The sequence below is a fragment of the Pseudophryne corroboree genome, chromosome 9 (assembly GCF_028390025.1).
Source record: "Pseudophryne corroboree isolate aPseCor3 chromosome 9, aPseCor3.hap2, whole genome shotgun sequence".
NCBI classification, from domain to species: Eukaryota; Metazoa; Chordata; class Amphibia; order Anura; family Myobatrachidae; genus Pseudophryne; species Pseudophryne corroboree.
In genome coordinates this window covers 176,054,338-176,071,090 of record NC_086452.1, presented here as the reverse complement: position 1 = coordinate 176,071,090, position 16,753 = coordinate 176,054,338, and the positions used below count along the sequence as shown (strand labels likewise).

The 16,753-nt window shown below is 44.9% G+C and overlaps 1 protein-coding gene across 1 annotated transcript in view; it reads left to right on the top strand.

Moving 5' to 3' along the window:
• Window positions 1-16,753, top strand: part of LOC134957797 (calcium-activated chloride channel regulator 1-like) — a 141,387-nt gene that overhangs the window by 102,101 nt on the left and 22,533 nt on the right. Inside the window, exons 11-12 of the mRNA XM_063939965.1 lie at window positions 563-833; window positions 8,165-8,329. Coding sequence (XP_063796035.1) covers window positions 563-833; window positions 8,165-8,329 — 436 coding nt within the window. The remainder of the gene's footprint in view (window positions 1-562; window positions 834-8,164; window positions 8,330-16,753) is intronic.

Below are 16,753 nucleotides of genomic sequence, written 5' to 3'. Positions count from 1 at the left end.
TTCATGGAGAGTCATGTCATTGTGGTCCTGTTCCTCACTGCACAATGCCACTAATTTCAATATTTATGAATAACTTACAAGGCAGGAGGGGCGGGGGGCATGGCACTACAAATTGTGTCGTAATAAGCAATGCCAAAATACATAACTGGGGGAGGAGCTGCTATGACGCGATTCATAGTGGGACATGTGTCTTCTTTCCTGGGAGCTGATAAAACTCCTCCAAGTTTGGAAGAGTAGGCAATTATGGTTAAAAATGTTATAGTGGTGAAGTTTAATGTGGCTTAATAAATTGTGAAGTTGCTCTATAATACTAAAAGAAAAGATGAGCTTATGTTTTAACTGTTGCTTAAAAAATGTAAATCAAATATTGTCTGACATGCAGACTACTCAGAATTATCTTTTACAAAGACTCCTATGGAAACAGGTTTGGGTAACATCAGTGGGTTTTTTTTTCTTCAGCATAAAACAATACAATCTAAATGTATTTTTTTTTTTTTAATCTTATAGTTATTAAATTTCTATTACCTTAAACTATAACCACAATGTGTACATCTCATTGCAGAGAGGTGCTTGGGAATACAGTTTATGTAATGCGCATCCAGCAGACCAAATTCTTGGATTAACAGTGAATTCCAGAGCAGCCAATCCAGACGTGCCACCGATTGTTGCTGATACGTACATGAGTAGTGACACAAGCCGATATCCCAGTCCACTGATTGTGTATGCGACTGTAACCCAGGGGTTTACTCCAGTTATAGGAGTAAAAGTCACTGCTTTTATTGAAGCACAGAATGGAAAGGTTATAACACTGCCGCTTTTGGACAATGGTGCAGGTGAGGTATTTGATGCTAAAGTATTTTCTTTTTTTTGGTAGGGTATATGAAGAGATGAGATGTATCTAGCAGGGGTGTTTCTAAAGAGGAGGAGGCCCGTGTGCAGGATCAGTCTGGGCCCACTCCCCTCTAGCCGGCAGCGAGGGCCTGATCAACCAATAGGCTGATCAGGCTGCAGCGTAGAACGCTGGGTCCTGGGGGATGCAGTGCAGCGCCAGCACAATAGTTTAATTAGGTTTCTTTTTGTTTCTGTGTTTATTACCTCTAACCGGCGCTGGTGCTGCTCATTTGTGTCATCACCGATCATCTGCCCTAAGCTGTCATCGGGGACGTCCCTGGTTTCAAGGGAGCGGGCCCCATCTGTCACTAACACCCGGGCTAAGATATGCAGGCTGGTAACAGCAAATCCAATGCTGTTAGCTTCCCTAGTCCGGTACTTACTCTCAGCTTGGTCTTGTGAGATCAGGCTAATGCTGCTGGCTGCCTGCTGTGAAGACCTAAAGAAGTAAGAAGAAATATAATTTGTATCAGCAAACAATAATTGAATCTGTGGCAAATTTTTACATACAATTACAGATTTTTAGCTGAAAATGAGCGAAAAAAATGGTGAGGTGGGGAAGGCGATGGCGGCCACTTCTGTATTAGCCAAGTGCGGCTGGAACTCTTAATCAAGCCCTGCCGGCAGCACTGTTTGTCTGGGCACTAGGGTCCCCAGCGCTGCCCAGAGACTAGGTCACATGCGCAGATCTCCTGGAAAATCACACTGCAGCCATATTCCCAGTGATTTAACTATACTTTGCATGCGCGGAACACTAAGAAAATGGCGCCGCTCCATTATCCCAGTGGTTTCTGCAGCACTGCTGCGCCCTGCGTCTCCAGAGGGTAAGTATTAAAAATAATGTCTTCAGGTTGTGCGGTGTGATCCCCGCTGGACCCACTGCACACACTGCACCCATTATAAATAAGCCAGTGGTATCGAGCTTTGGAAAGAGATAAAGAAGAGTAGTTTCCCAAAGTAACTGAGGTTCTGTCATTTCAAAAGACTATGTTGCAGAGTTTCTCAAATCTTGGAGTGAGATAAAGTGGAGACAGACAAAGTACCAACAATTCAGCTCTCTCTCCAAGCTTTGATAAATCTCCCCCTAGACAGTAGGGGATCTAGACCTTACTTCTTCTTTTTTTTTTTTTTTTTTTGGGGGGGGGGGTTGAAGAAAACTGACCCCTCCCCTCTCTACACATTACTCCTCCCACTAACAGTATATATATCATATTACAGTACCTAATCATATTCACATGACAAAGACTGAAGGGACAGAGACTGGGGGCTAGGAGCTGGTAATGAGTGAAGGAGGGGAGAGAGACAGAAGTTGGAGAGAGACAGAAGCTAGTGAGAAAGAAATAAGGGGAGACAGAAGCTGGAGAGAGAAAGAGGGAGAGAGAGAGAGAGACAGAAGTTGGGGGGTTGAAAAATGGGAGAGAGTGAGAAAGGTGAGCGAGGGGATAAGGGTGGGAGAGATAGAGGGGGTAAGGGGAAGGGAGAGAGTATAGGAGAAGGGTGAGGGAGAGAGGGGGCTAAAGGAATTCATAGAGATAGTAGGGAATTGAGAGAGCGCGAGAGAGGGAGGAATCAGGGAGTCAGACTGTGAGGGAGCATCAATTGAATGGGGAGAGGGAGAAGAGAGAGATAGTGGAGAGTGTGTGAAAGGGCACCAGGCAGCTAACTGATGCTATGCAGCAATGCTCTGGGAGGAAGAGCTGACCATCCACCGTGTCTTGCACCATTGCCCCCCATGCCCAGACATGGTACCTGCTGCATCTCCTTAAACTGATCCAGTCCGGGCACCCCACTAATAACTTTGTCTTGGACGGAACTGGGCAGAGTGTGTACCTGGCAGTGGTGAACCTGCTTAATCAGCGGCATGCAGGAGACCGGAGCCTGGAGCAGCAGTGAAAACTCCTGAGAAGAGATTGATCTTGGGGAAACTCCACTGCTGAAAATGGCACTTTCAGATGTCAGCTTCATAGACACCTCGCCCATGCCACTTACTTATCTTGCACGGTGCCAGAACCTGGCTGTCACAGTGATGACCGCTGGCTCTGTCCTATACGCATCACAGCCGTACATGTGCATAGGAGGACAGGGCCAGCCGTCATTGCTGTGACAGCCAGGTCCCGGCGCCACGCAAGATAAGTAAGTGACGTGGGCGAGGTGTTAGCTATGTGGTGGTGGTGGTGTTGGGGTGGTGGTGGTGGGGGGGGGGGGCTGGTGATCGCCCTGATTGCCCCCCTTTGAATCTGCTAATGCCCCTAGATTAGAAGAACAATTGAATCTGGTGGGTTGCACTTTGACAACTTCTCTGCTTTATCCGTCTTCAAGGCTTGATACATATCCCCTTAAGAAACATCAAACGGTTTATTCTTTCAAAAGGGGGTTATTTTATCTGAAGCTGAATGCAATTTATTAAATTATATTGATTTCGATCAGTCTATAATCTGGTCCTGAACTTGTTTTGACACTACTGTGTACAGTGATGTTAGTTTCAGCAACTTTGCTAGTTAGGACACACTGCATGTGTGCCCATTATTACACTACCCACAGCCACATTCACATTTTTAAATAAAATTCTTTAAGAATGAATCCTGTCAACCAAGGACCACATTAGTGGGTTTTTGCAGCCATTAGGTAACCTGGGTTTTCTTAGTGGGTTTTTGCAGCCATTAGGTAACCTGGGTTTTCTTAAGATATATTAGTGCAGCCCACCTACTAAACAATCAGATCTCCATAATTAGATACGTGCATAGTAAGATTTATTCTCTAATTATTATTACTCTTTGTTTATAGTGACAGCATACTAAGCAGCATTTTACATAGTGTATATTCATTCACTTCAAACCTACACTTAATGGAGTTTAACCTGCTTTCCCTACCAGAGACAGACAAATACACACCTGGACACATCTCACTTGCAGTGCAGCTACTTTTCTTGTGTCTCCAGGGTATCTATATGGTATCCGGATGATAAATGACAGTGTCTAGTTAGACAGTCAATAGATAGACACCATATGTTAGACAAACATTAGGTGGACAGGGTCAAAAGGTCGACATAAAATAGGTAGACAGTACAAAAGGTCGACAGTGTCAAAATGTTGACAGGGTCAAAAGGTCTCCATGAAATGGTTGACATAAAAAAGGTAGACAGTTTTTTTTTTCCATTTTGCATGTTTTTGGACCATTTCATACCTTCTCTATACATGTCGGGGGTGTAGTAGGGTATGCCGGCGGCCGGGCTCCCGGCAACCAGCATACTGGCGCCGGAATCCTGACCGCCGGCATACCGACAGCTGGGCGAGCGCAAATGAGCCCCTTGCAGGCTCGCTGCACTCGCCACGCTGCGGGCACGGTGGCGCGCTATGTGCACCGCGCTATCTATTCTCTATCCAGGGGGGTTGTGGACCCCCAAGAGGGAGAAAAGATGTTGGTATGCCGGCGGTCGGGATTCCGGTGCCAGTATGCTGGTCGTCGGGAGCCCGGCCGCTGGCAAACTGAAGACCACCCCATGTCGGCATAGAGTTTGTCGACCTTCTGTACTGTCCATCTTTTTCATGTCAACCTTTTGACCCTGTCGACCTAATGTCTGTCTAACATGTGGTGTCTGTCTATTGAGTATCTAACTAGACACTGTCTATCGATCATCCCACACCCATCTATCCTACAGACTGGCAAAACCTTCAAGTTTTCCACTTTACAATGACTGCATGAGCAGGAAGAGGAGAGGCATGAGCAGGAAGACAAATCTCATTGATCCTCTCACTCACATGGCCCTCCTGCAGCAACACATAGCTCTTCTACATCTAAAAACTGGGGCTAAGGGCTTTAAGCAGTACACGCCTTTCTTGCTAACTAGTCACAGGAATATTTGTGATCTATAAAAATTTTTGATTACTGATTCATTTGTTGTAGATATGTTATTTTATATATATACTGTGTGTATGTATATATATATATATATATATATATATATATACATGTACACACATACAGAAAATTCAGCACTAACTATAGCAAGCTCACTCATCCTCACAACATCAATAAGTAAATCATGGGGGTTTAGTTAGTGAAGTGGCCAAAGCACGGAAGCCTGCAAACCGCTCGCCAAGGTACCCCACCTTCTTGCAGGTCCTACACTATCACAGAGTCTTAAAAATTAAAACCTGGCAACTGTATCACACATAATATAACTGCAAATATGCCCACTAGGTTTAATGTGTACCTGCCACATATCTTATGGCTTTTAAAGGTACACTAGTCACCTGACACTGGCTTAGAAATTACTAAGTAACAGCTGACACAGGTTCAGGACAATTGAGTTTACATAGGGGTGCATGAAAAAGCTTGTGGCCACAGTTAATAAGAGTTAACCAAAGATTAACCCTGCAATATGCACAATATACCACAGCACTCTCCACCCCAGAAGCGGGGTGCAATGTCTGCACTCACCACTCATAGGGTGGGGTGCATGTAGCCCATGGCCACCTACTTAAATATATACAAACAGAAAATTCAGCACTCACCATAGCAAGCTCACTTATCCTCACAACATCAATAAATAAATTATGGGGGTTTAGTTAGTGATTTGGCTAATGCACGGAAGCCTGCAAACCGCTCGCCAAGGTATTATATTTGTTTGTATATTGCAGGGTTAATCTTTGGTTAACTCTTATTAACTGTGGCCACAAGCTTTTTCATGCACCCCTATGTAAACTCAATTGTTCTAAACCTGTGTCAGCTGCTCCTTAGTAATTTATCAGCCAGTGTCAGGTGACTAGTGTACCTTTAAAAGCCATAAGATATGTAGCAGGTACACATTAAACCTAGTGGGCATATTTGCAGTTATATTATGCGTGATACAGTTGCCAGGTTTTCATTTTTAAGACTCTGTGATAGTGTAGGACCTGCAAGAAGGTGGGGTACCTTGGCGAGCGGTTTGCAGGCTTCCGTGCATTGGCCAATTCACTAACTAAACCCCCATCATTTATTTATTGATGTTGTGAGGATAAGTGAGCTTGCTATTGTGAATGCTGAATTTTATGTTTGGATATATTTAAGTAGGTGGCCACGGGCTACATGCACCCCACCCTATGAGCGGTGAGTGCAGACATTGCACCCCGCTTCTGGGGTGGCGAGTGCTATGGTTTTATATTTGTTTGTATATATATATATATATATACACAGTATCTTGTTTGTACCAAACTGTCAAGAGTAGGTAGTTTATTTTATAATGTATGAAAGAGGTATGCAGCCTGTGGGTTGGAACTCCTGAATATGCTGTTGGGCTCCCCTGATCCAAAGATTTGCAATACGGTCTATTTGGAAACAAGTCTTTTGAGGTGCAGGAATAGCAATATGGTGACACTTGGGGTTGAATATCACTGAGCTAGAATGGTATCCGGTTGATAGATCTATAAGACTAAGATAGACAGTTAATAGGTTGACCCCAAATGGTTGACATACAAAAGGTCAACAAGGTCTGAAGGTCGACAGGTAAAAGGTAGACAGTGATTAAGGTCAACAGGTTCAAAGGGTCGACATGACAATGATTGACACACATATGGTTGACACACAATTTTTCTTAAATTTTTTTAAACTTTTCCATTATTTACCATCCACATGGACTGGGAATAGTAACCTGTGCCGAGCGCAGAAGGTGGCGGAGCAAGTCACCTTGCCCAAAGTGTGACGATCGCAGTGACCCTGCAAGGGTACACATTTCCACTAATTATCCTCAGATGTGGTGAAACATACAAAAAAACTTGTGTCGACCACTTTCATGTCAACCTTTTGACCCTCTTGACTTTTTGTACCTGTCAACCATTTCTTCTGTCTACCTTTTTCCATGGCAACCATTTAGGTTTGACCTATTAACTGTCTTTTTACTGTAGATCTATTGATCCATGCCAGCTAGAACACACTGCTAATCCTCTAGAGGACAGAAATATCTATTTCAATTTTACCACATGTAGCAGTTTGTAGTGTAATTCAATTGTATATATGATCACATTTTAGTTTACTATTTTGTACATTAAGCTTGTGCCTTCTTTCTAGTTTAAAGCAACATGTAACAGACAAAATGTGCCTCATCCTTAGTAACACAATGTAGTTTATATGACAACTAAGCAGTACTTAATAGGGTTTTCTACAGTAGAGTTTAGAGTTCCTCTGTAAGCTATTTAAATAATCAATTGATCATTTACTCAGCAATTTACACCTAATTGGGCCTGATTTTGAGTCAGATGCATCAGTGTCTGCATTATCTGCCGCAGTTCTGCCTGCAACTTTATGCTAATGCCACTGCAAAACCCTTCCCTGGTGTATAGATGTGTCCTCTTACATCTTTGCTCCATGCGCTACAAATCACATTACACATAACACACAAGTGCTGTGTGACTCAGTAGTGCAGAGCGTCTTTTTTTGTGTTTTTCCCGCAAAAATGCATCTTAGTTGCAAAGTAATGTCATAGAACGTGTGAGCACCTTCTGCTGATTACATTTATATGTGGCATGTCTATATTCTGTGTGTGACTGCAACTGTATTTGCATACAAAATGCTATGCTTTAGTGTTTTCCTGGAAAACAATGTAACGTGGCATTTCGGATGCAGATACAGCCGCAATTACACACAGAATATAGGCATGCTGCATATCATTTTAATCAGCAGGATCTGCTTGTGAATCCTATTGCATTACTTTGCAACTAAGATACATTTTCACAGGCATAAATCCCCCCAAAAAACACTAGGCGCTATTGAGTCCTGCTATTGCATGGAGCGACTTGAAGGGCTGTTTAGCGTAACTGCAGAAAGGATGTAAGAGGACACATCTGTATATCCTTACATCTGCATGTGCAAGGAATGGATGCCCACTGTCAGTGTTCTTAGGCCCTCTAATACTGCTTGGTACATCTTTAGACACAACATTGACTGCACTATCAAATATTGCTCCAGCCCTTTGGCAGGAGCAGGTTAGCCGTCTGAATATGACCTCCTGTGTGAACGACTCTGCATTTCTCAATGCAGCCACTTTCAGCAACACACCCGCTACTGTCCCATAAGATGCAACATCTCCATGCATCTGATTAGCCACACTCTTACTTCCCAGTCACCACCATAAACACCACATACACTTCCTTTACACTTCTGCTACAGTTCATCCAAATCTGTACTGCGATTCATGCGCGGCGTGACTGAGACCAAAAATATCTCTCCACTGCATCTGACATCGTCAGGCCCTATTATTGTTATGGGCAGTGTAACAACTTATGTGTTTTCCCTTAAGGTGCGGATATTATCAAGAATGATGGAATTTATTCCAGATACTTCACCGAATACCAAGGAAATGGCAGACACAACTTGAAAGTGCGTGTTGACAATAAAGGAAAAGATGAAAAAGTTGCCATACCAAGCAGTCGGGCATTATACCTACCTGGTTATGTTGAGAATGGTAATAATACTTTACAATAACAACTTAAAGGGAGGAATGAGAGATCCCGCACTAAGAATATATATTTTACACCGATAGTTGTAGAGAATGTATATACTGTATCCCATTACAGGTTGAGTCTCCCTTATCCAAAATGCTTGGGACCAGAGGTATTTTGGATATGGGATTTTTCCGTATTTTGGAATAATTGCATACCATAATGAGATATCATGGTGATGGGACCTATATCTAAGCACAGAATACATTTATGTTACATATACACCTTATACACACAGCCTGGAGGTCATTTTAGCCAATATTTTTTATAACTTTGTGCATTAAAAAAAGTGTGTGTACATTCACACAATTCATTTATGTTTCATAAACACCTTATACACACAGCCTGAAGGTCATTTAATACAATATTTTTAATAGCTTTGTGTATTAAACAAAGTTTGTGTACATTGAGCCATCAAAAAACAAAGTTTTTACTATCTCACTCTCACTCAAAAAAGTCCGTATTTTGGAATATTCCGTATTTCGGAATATTTGGATATGGGATACTCAACCTGTATAGTGTAATGAATATTTTCATATTGTTTGGTACAGGGGCGGAACTACTGGCAGTGCAGCCAGTGCATTGCACTGGGGCCCCGCCGCACTCAAGGGACCCACAGCCGCCGGCATTTCAATGACTCACAATGACTCATTGTATCATGCCGCGGTCGCCGCACACCAGGCACCAGCAACGCTCCCGTCGGGTCTGCGTCCCGCCGCCCACCCGTGTCACGAATAGATCAGGGCAGCACCAGACACGCTGCCGCCCGCCGCCTGTGTAACACACCCAGCACCTGCGGCAGCCCGGCTGAAGAGGGAGGAGGGTCCGTCCCTCCCTCATACAAACTTACTGGTCGGTCAGGTCTCACTGGCTGCTGCTGCTGTAAGGAGGGAACGCTCTCTCCAGCGCCTCCTCCTCCACACGTCCTCCTATAATAAAATGCTGCTGCAAGATGTCAATCAGGAAAGCGAGGAGGGGCAGCTAACTCAGCTCCTCCCCTTCCTGTTTATATTCCGCCCCTCCCTCGGCTTCCTCTTTCTCTCTCTCTGTGTTTGGGCGCCGGGGATCTGACAAGCATCACGCCAAGATCTCGTGGCCATCCCCGGCATCCACTGTCATAATGGGAGGGAGGAAGGGAGGGAGAGAGAGGAGCTGCTGGTCATTCCCTATGTGCAGCAACAGCCCCTGGTAGGAATTAGTTATTTTAAATGTCTTTAATTGTGTTGCATATGTATAAACACTATATATATATATATATATATATGTGTGTGTGTGTGTATATATATATATATATATATATATGTGTGTGTATGTATTTTATTTATTTTTATATTGAGTTTGCATCTCTTGCCTTGTAAAAATGGGAGACTGTCTGCCGTAATGTGTAAAAATGGGGACGCTGTCTGCCGTAATGTGTAAAAATGGGGACGCTATCTGCTGTAATGTGTAAAAAAGGGGACGCTGTCTGCCGTAATGTGTAAAAAGGGGACGCTGTCTGCCGTAATGAAAAGGTTGATGCTGTCTGCCGTAATGTGTAAAAGGTTGACGCTGCCTGCCGTAATGTGTAAAAGGTTGACGCTGTCTGCCGTAATGTGTAAAAAAGGGGAATCTGTCTGCCGTAAGGTGTAAAAGGGGCTCTACCTAGTGTAGTGGTGCTATCGCGCGGCGTAATTTTAATAATGGAGACTACTGTGCACCGTTATATGAATTGGTATTATTTTGTGGCCACACCCCTTCCCCACGAAGCCACACCCCTATTTTTTGCACTGCCCCTGTTTTGCATGGAGTAGGGGGGGCTCCGATACCGTTTCTTGCACACAGTGCTAAAATGTCTAGTTACGGCACTGTTGCTAGGTATCCATTTCTCTGGCCCTGAGCAGGTCCCCCTCACCATATCCTCTCCAGGGGTGAGGGGGTGGACTTGGATGGGATGAGGGGGAGGGGGGGGGGGGGCAAAGCATTTTGTCACACATGGGCCCACCGCTCGCTAGTTCCGCCACTGGTTTGGTATACTGGTGCTACCCACTGACTCAATGGTTGAATAGAAATAATGAGAAGAAAAAGGAGTCAATTTACAAATGGGTGCACTCTTTCCCTATCACATGTGATAATGTGCAATTGTTTCTTAAAATTATTTACTTTATTTCCATATTATTTAAAAAAAAATTAGTATTCCTCATATATATCACAAAATAACGATACCCATGTGGAGCTATATCCTTTTATTAGTGTTCCATATGCTGTATCATAATGACCCTAAATTAGGGTCATGCTAAGCGAAATATAACATTTATAGATAGTAATAGAATAATGTGATAGAAAAATAAACAAATTGTTTATGTGGTAATGAAAATAAGAAAGTTTTAAAAACAGTCCGTGTGTCATCTCTTATTCTCAAAATTCACTTATACCCCTTTCACACCGCAGCTTTAACACGGTAAATTGCCGATTTTTCAGCCTTCCTAAACGGTTCTAGCTGCGGTGTGAAAGGGCCACCTTAAATTTACCGTTTTCAAAATACTGGTATTTTGAAATGGTTAAAAAGTAGAGATGAGCGCCTGAAATTTTTCGGGTTTTGTGTTTTGGTTTTGGGTTCGGTTCCGCGGCCGTGTTTTGGGTTCGAACGCGTTTTGGCAAAACCTCACCGAATTATTTTTGTCGGATTCGGGTGTGTTTTGGATTCGGGTGTTTTTTTCCAAAAACACTAAAAAACAGCTTAAATCATAGAATTTGGGGGTCATTTTGATCCCAAAGTATTATTAACCTCAAAAACCATAATTTACACTCATTTTCAGTCTATTCTGAATACCTCACACCTCACAATATTATTTTTAGTCCTAAAATTTGCACCGAGGTCGCTGTGTGAGTAAGATAAGCGACCCTAGTGGCCGACACAAACACCGGGCCCATCTAGGAGTGGCACTGCAGTGTCACGCAGGATGTCCCTTCCAAAAAACCCTCCCCAAACAGCACATGACGCAAAGAAAAAAAGAGGCGCAATGAGGTAGCTGTGTGAGTAAGATTAGCGACCCTAGTGGCCGACACAAACACCGGGCCCATCTAGGAGTGGCACTGCAGTGTCACGCAGGATGGCCCTTCCAAAAAACCCTCCCCAAACAGCACATGACGCAAAGAAAAAAAGAGGCGCAATGAGGTAGCTGTGTGAGTAAGATTAGCGACCCTAGTGGCCGACACAAACACCGGGCCCATCTAGGAGTGGCACTGCAGTGTCACGCAGGATGGCCCTTCCAAAAAACCCTCCCCAAACAGCACATGACGCAAAGAAAAAAAGAGGCGCAATGAGGTAGCTGACTGTGTGAGTAAGATTAGCGACCCTAGTGGCCGACACAAACACCGGGCCCATCTAGGAGTGGCACTGCAGTGTCACGCAGGATGTCCCTTCCAAAAAACCCTCCCCAAACAGCACATGACGCAAAGAAAAAAAGAGGCGCAATGAGGTAGCTGTGTGAGTAAGATTAGCGACCCTAGTGGCCGACACAAACACCGGGCCCATCTAGGAGTGGCACTGCAGTGTCACGCAGGATGTCCCTTCCAAAAAACCCTCCCCAATCAGCACATGATGCAAAGAAAAAGAAAAGAAAAAAGAGGTGCAAGATGGAATTATCCTTGGGCCCTCCCACCCACCCTTATGTTGTATAAACAAAACAGGACATGCACACTTTAACCAACCCATCATTTCAGTGACAGGGTCTGCCACACGACTGTGACTGATATGACGGGTTGGTTTGGACCCCCCCCAAAAAAGAAGCAATTAATCTCTCCTTGCACAAACTGGCTCTACAGAGGCAAGATGTCCACCTCATCTTCACCCTCCGATATATCACCGTGTACATCCCCCTCCTCACAGATTATCAATTCGTCCCCACTGGAATCCACCATCTCAGCTCCCTGTGTACTTTGTGGAGGCAATTGCTGCTGGTCAATGTCTCCGCGGAGGAATTGATTATAATTCATTTTAATGAACATCATCTTCTCCACATTTTCTGGATGTAACCTCGTACGCCGATTGCTGACAAGGTGAGCGGCGGCACTAAACACTCTTTCGGAGTACACACTTGTGGGAGGGCAACTTAGGTAGAATAAAGCCAGTTTGTGCAAGGGCCTCCAAATTGCCTCTTTTTCCTGCCAGTATAAGTACGGACTGTGTGACGTGCCTACTTGGATGCGGTCACTCATATAATCCTCCACCATTCTATCAATGTTGAGAGAATCATATGCAGTGACAGTAGACGACATGTCCGTAATCGTTGTCAGGTCCTTCAGTCCGGACCAGATGTCAGCATCAGCAGTCGCTCCAGACTGCCCTGCATCACCGCCAGCGGGTGGGCTCGGAATTCTGAGCCTTTTCCTCGCACCCCCAGTTGCGGGAGAATGTGAAGGAGGAGATGTTGACAGGTCGCGTTCCGCTTGACTTGACAATTTTGTCACCAGCAGGTCTTTCAACCCCAGCAGACCTGTGTCTGCCGGAAAGAGAGATCCAAGGTAGGCTTTAAATCTAGGATCGAGCACGGTGGCCAAAATGTAGTGCTCTGATTTCAACAGATTGACCACCCGTGAATCCTTGTTAAGCGAATTAAGGGCTGCATCCACAAGTCCCACATGCCTAGCGGAATCGCTCCGTGTTAGCTCCTTCTTCAATGCCTCCAGCTTCTTCTGCAAAAGCCTGATGAGGGGAATGACCTGACTCAGGCTGGCAGTGTCTGAACTGACTTCACGTGTGGCAAGTTCAAAGGGCATCAGAACCTTGCACAACGTTGAAATCATTCTCCACTGCACTTGAGACAGGTGCATTCCATCTCCTATATCGTGCTCAATTGTATAGGCTTGAATGGCCTTTTGCTGCTCCTCCAACCTCTGAAGCATATAGAGGGTTGAATTCCACCTCGTTACCACTTCTTGCTTCAGATGATGGCAGGGCAGGTTCAGTAGTTTTTGGTGGTGCTCCAGTCTTCTGTACGTGGTGCCTGTACGCCGAAAGTGTCCCGCAATTTTTCTGGCCACCGACAGCATCTCTTGCACGCCCCTGTCGTTTTTTAAAAAATTCTGCACCACCAAATTCAAGGTATGTGCAAAACATGGGACGTGCTGGAATTTGCCCATATTTAATGCACACACAATATTGCTGGCGTTGTCCGATGCCACAAATCCACAGGAGAGTCCAATTGGGGTAAGCCATTCCGCGATGATCTTCCTCAGTTGCCGTAAGAGGTTTTCAGCTGTGTGCGTATTCTGGAAAGCGGTGATACAAAGCGTAGCCTGCCTAGGAAAGAGTTGGCGTTTGCGAGATGCTGCTACTGGTGCCGCCGCTGCTGTTCTTGCGGCGGGAGTCCATACATCTACCCAGTGGGCTGTCACAGTCATATAGTCCTGACCCTGCCCTGCTCCACTTGTCCACATGTCCGTGGTTAAGTGGACATTGGGTACAGCTGCATTTTTTAGGACACTGGTGACTCTTTTTCTGAGGTCTGTGTACATTTTCGGTATCGCCTGTCTAGAGAAATGGAACCTAGATGGTATTTGGTACCGGGGACACAGTACCTCCAACAAGTCTCTAGTTGGCTCTGCAGTAATGATGGATACCGGAACCACGTTTCTCACCACCCAGGATGCCAAGGCCTCAGTTATCCGCTTTGCAGTAGGATGACTGCTGTGATATTTCATCTTCCTCGCAAAGGACTGTTGAACAGTCAATTGCTTGCTGGAAGTAGTACAAGTGGGCTTACGACTTCCCCTCTGGGATGACCATCGACTCCCAGCGGCAACAACAGCAGCGCCAGCAGCAGTAGGCGTTACACGCAAGGATGCATCGGAGGAATCCCAGGCAGGAGAGGACTCGTCAGACTTGCCAGTGACATGGCCTGCAGGACTATTGGCATTCCTGGGGAAGGAGGAAATTGACACTGAGGGAGTTGGTGGGGTGGTTTGCGTGAGCTTGGTTACAAGAGGAAGGGATTTACTGGTCAGTGGACTGCTTCCGCTGTCACCCAAAGTTTTTGAACTTGTCACTGACTTATTATGAATGCGCTGCAGGTGACGTATAAGGGAGGATGTTCCGAGGTGGTTAACGTCCTTACCCCTACTTATTACAGCTTGACAAAGGGAACACACGGCTTGACACCTGTTGTCCGCATTTCTGGTGAAATACCTCCACACCGAAGAGCTGATTTTTTTGGTATTTTCACCTGGCATGTCAACGGCCATATTCCTCCCATGGACAACAGGTGTCTCCCCGGGTGCCTGACTTAAACAAACCACCTCACCATCAGAATCCTCCTGGTCAATTTCCTCCCCAGCGCCAGCAACACCCATATCCTCCTCATCCTGGTGTACTTCAACACTGACATCTTCAATCTGACTATCAGGAACTGGACTGCGGGTGCTCCTTCCAGCACTTGCAGGGGGCGTGCAAATGGTGGAAGGCGCATGCTCTTCACGTCCAGTGTTGGGAAGGTCAGGCATCGCAACCGACACAATTGGACTCTCCTTGTGGATTTGGGATTTCAAAGAACGCACAGTTCTTTGCGGTGCTTTTGCCAGCTTGAGTCTTTTCAGTTTTCTAGCGAGAGGCTGAGTGCTTCCATCCTCATGTGAAGCTGAACCACTAGCCATGAACATAGGCCAGGGCCTCAGCCGTTCCTTGCCACTCCGTGTGGTAAATGGCATATTGGCAAGTTTACGCTTCTCCTCCGACAATTTTATTTTAGGTTTTGGAGTCCTTTTTTTTCTGATATTTGGTGTTTTGGATTTGACATGCTCTGTACTATGACATTGGGCATCGGCCTTGGCAGACGACGTTGCTGGCATTTCATCGTCTCGGCCATGACTAGTGGCAGCAGCTTCAGCACGAGGTGGAAGTGGATCTTGATCTTTCCCTAATTTTGGAACCTCAACTTTTTTGTTCTCCATATTTTATAGGCAGAACTAAAAGGCACCTCAGGTAAACAATGGAGATGGATGGATTGGATACTAGTATACAATTATGGACGGACTGCCACGGTTAGGTGGTATAAAAAAACCACGGTTAGGTGGTATATATTGTAATACAATTATGGATGGACGGACTGCCTGCCGAGTGCCGACACAGAGGTAGCCACAGCCGTGAACTACCGCACTGTACACTGGTTGATAAAGAGATAGTAGTATACTCGTAACAACTAGTATGACTGACTATGACGGTATAAAGAATGAAAAAAAAACCACGGTTAGGTGGTATATATTATAATACAATTATGGATTGACGGACTGCCTGCCGAGTGCCGACACAGAGGTAGCCACAGCCGTGAACTACCGCACTGTACACTGGTTGATAAAGAGATAGTAGTATACTCGTAACAACTAGTATGACTGACTATGACGGTATAAAGAATGAAAAAAAAAACACGGTTAGGTGGTATATATTATAATACAATTATGGATGGACGGACTGCCTGCCGACTGCCGACACAGAGGTAGCCACAGCCGTGAACTACCGCACTGTACACTGGTTGATAAAGAGATAGTAGTATACTCGTAACAACTAGTATGACACTATGACGGTATAAAGAATGAAAAAAAAACCACGGTTAGGTGGTATATATTATAATACAATTATGGATGGACGGACTGCCTGCCGACTGCCGACACAGAGGTAGCCACAGCCGTGAACTACCGCACTGTACACTGGTTGATAAAGAGATAGTAGTATACTCGTAACAACTAGTATGACACTATGACGGTATAAAGAATGAAAAAAAAACCACGGTTAGGTGGTATATATTATAATAATACAATTATGGATGGACGACTGCCTGCCGACTGCCGACACAGAGGTAGCCACAGCCGTGAACTACCGCACTGTACACTGGTTGATAAAGAGATAGTAGTATACTCGTAACAACTAGTATGACTATGACGACGGTATAAAGAAAGAAAAAAAAATACCACGGTTAGGTGGTATATAATTATACAATTATGGATGGACGGACTGCCTGCCGAGTGCCGACTGCCGACACAGAGGTAGCCACAGCCGTGAACTACCGCACTGTACTGTGTCTGCTGCTAATATAGACTGGTTGATAAAGAGATAGTATACAACAATATACTACTATACTGGTGGTCAGGCACTGGTCACCACTAGTCACACTGGCAGTGGCACTCCTGCAGCAAAAGTGTGCACTGTTTAATTTTAAATTAATATAATATTATGTACTCCTGGCTCCTGCTATAACAACCTGCAGTGCTCCCCAGTCTCCCCCACAATTATTATAAGCTTTTATACATTGATGTGCAGCACACTGGGCTGAGCTGAGTGCACACAGACTGAGTCACACTGTGTGACTGCTGTGTATCGTTTTTTTCAGGCAGAGAACGGATATAGCAGAGAACGG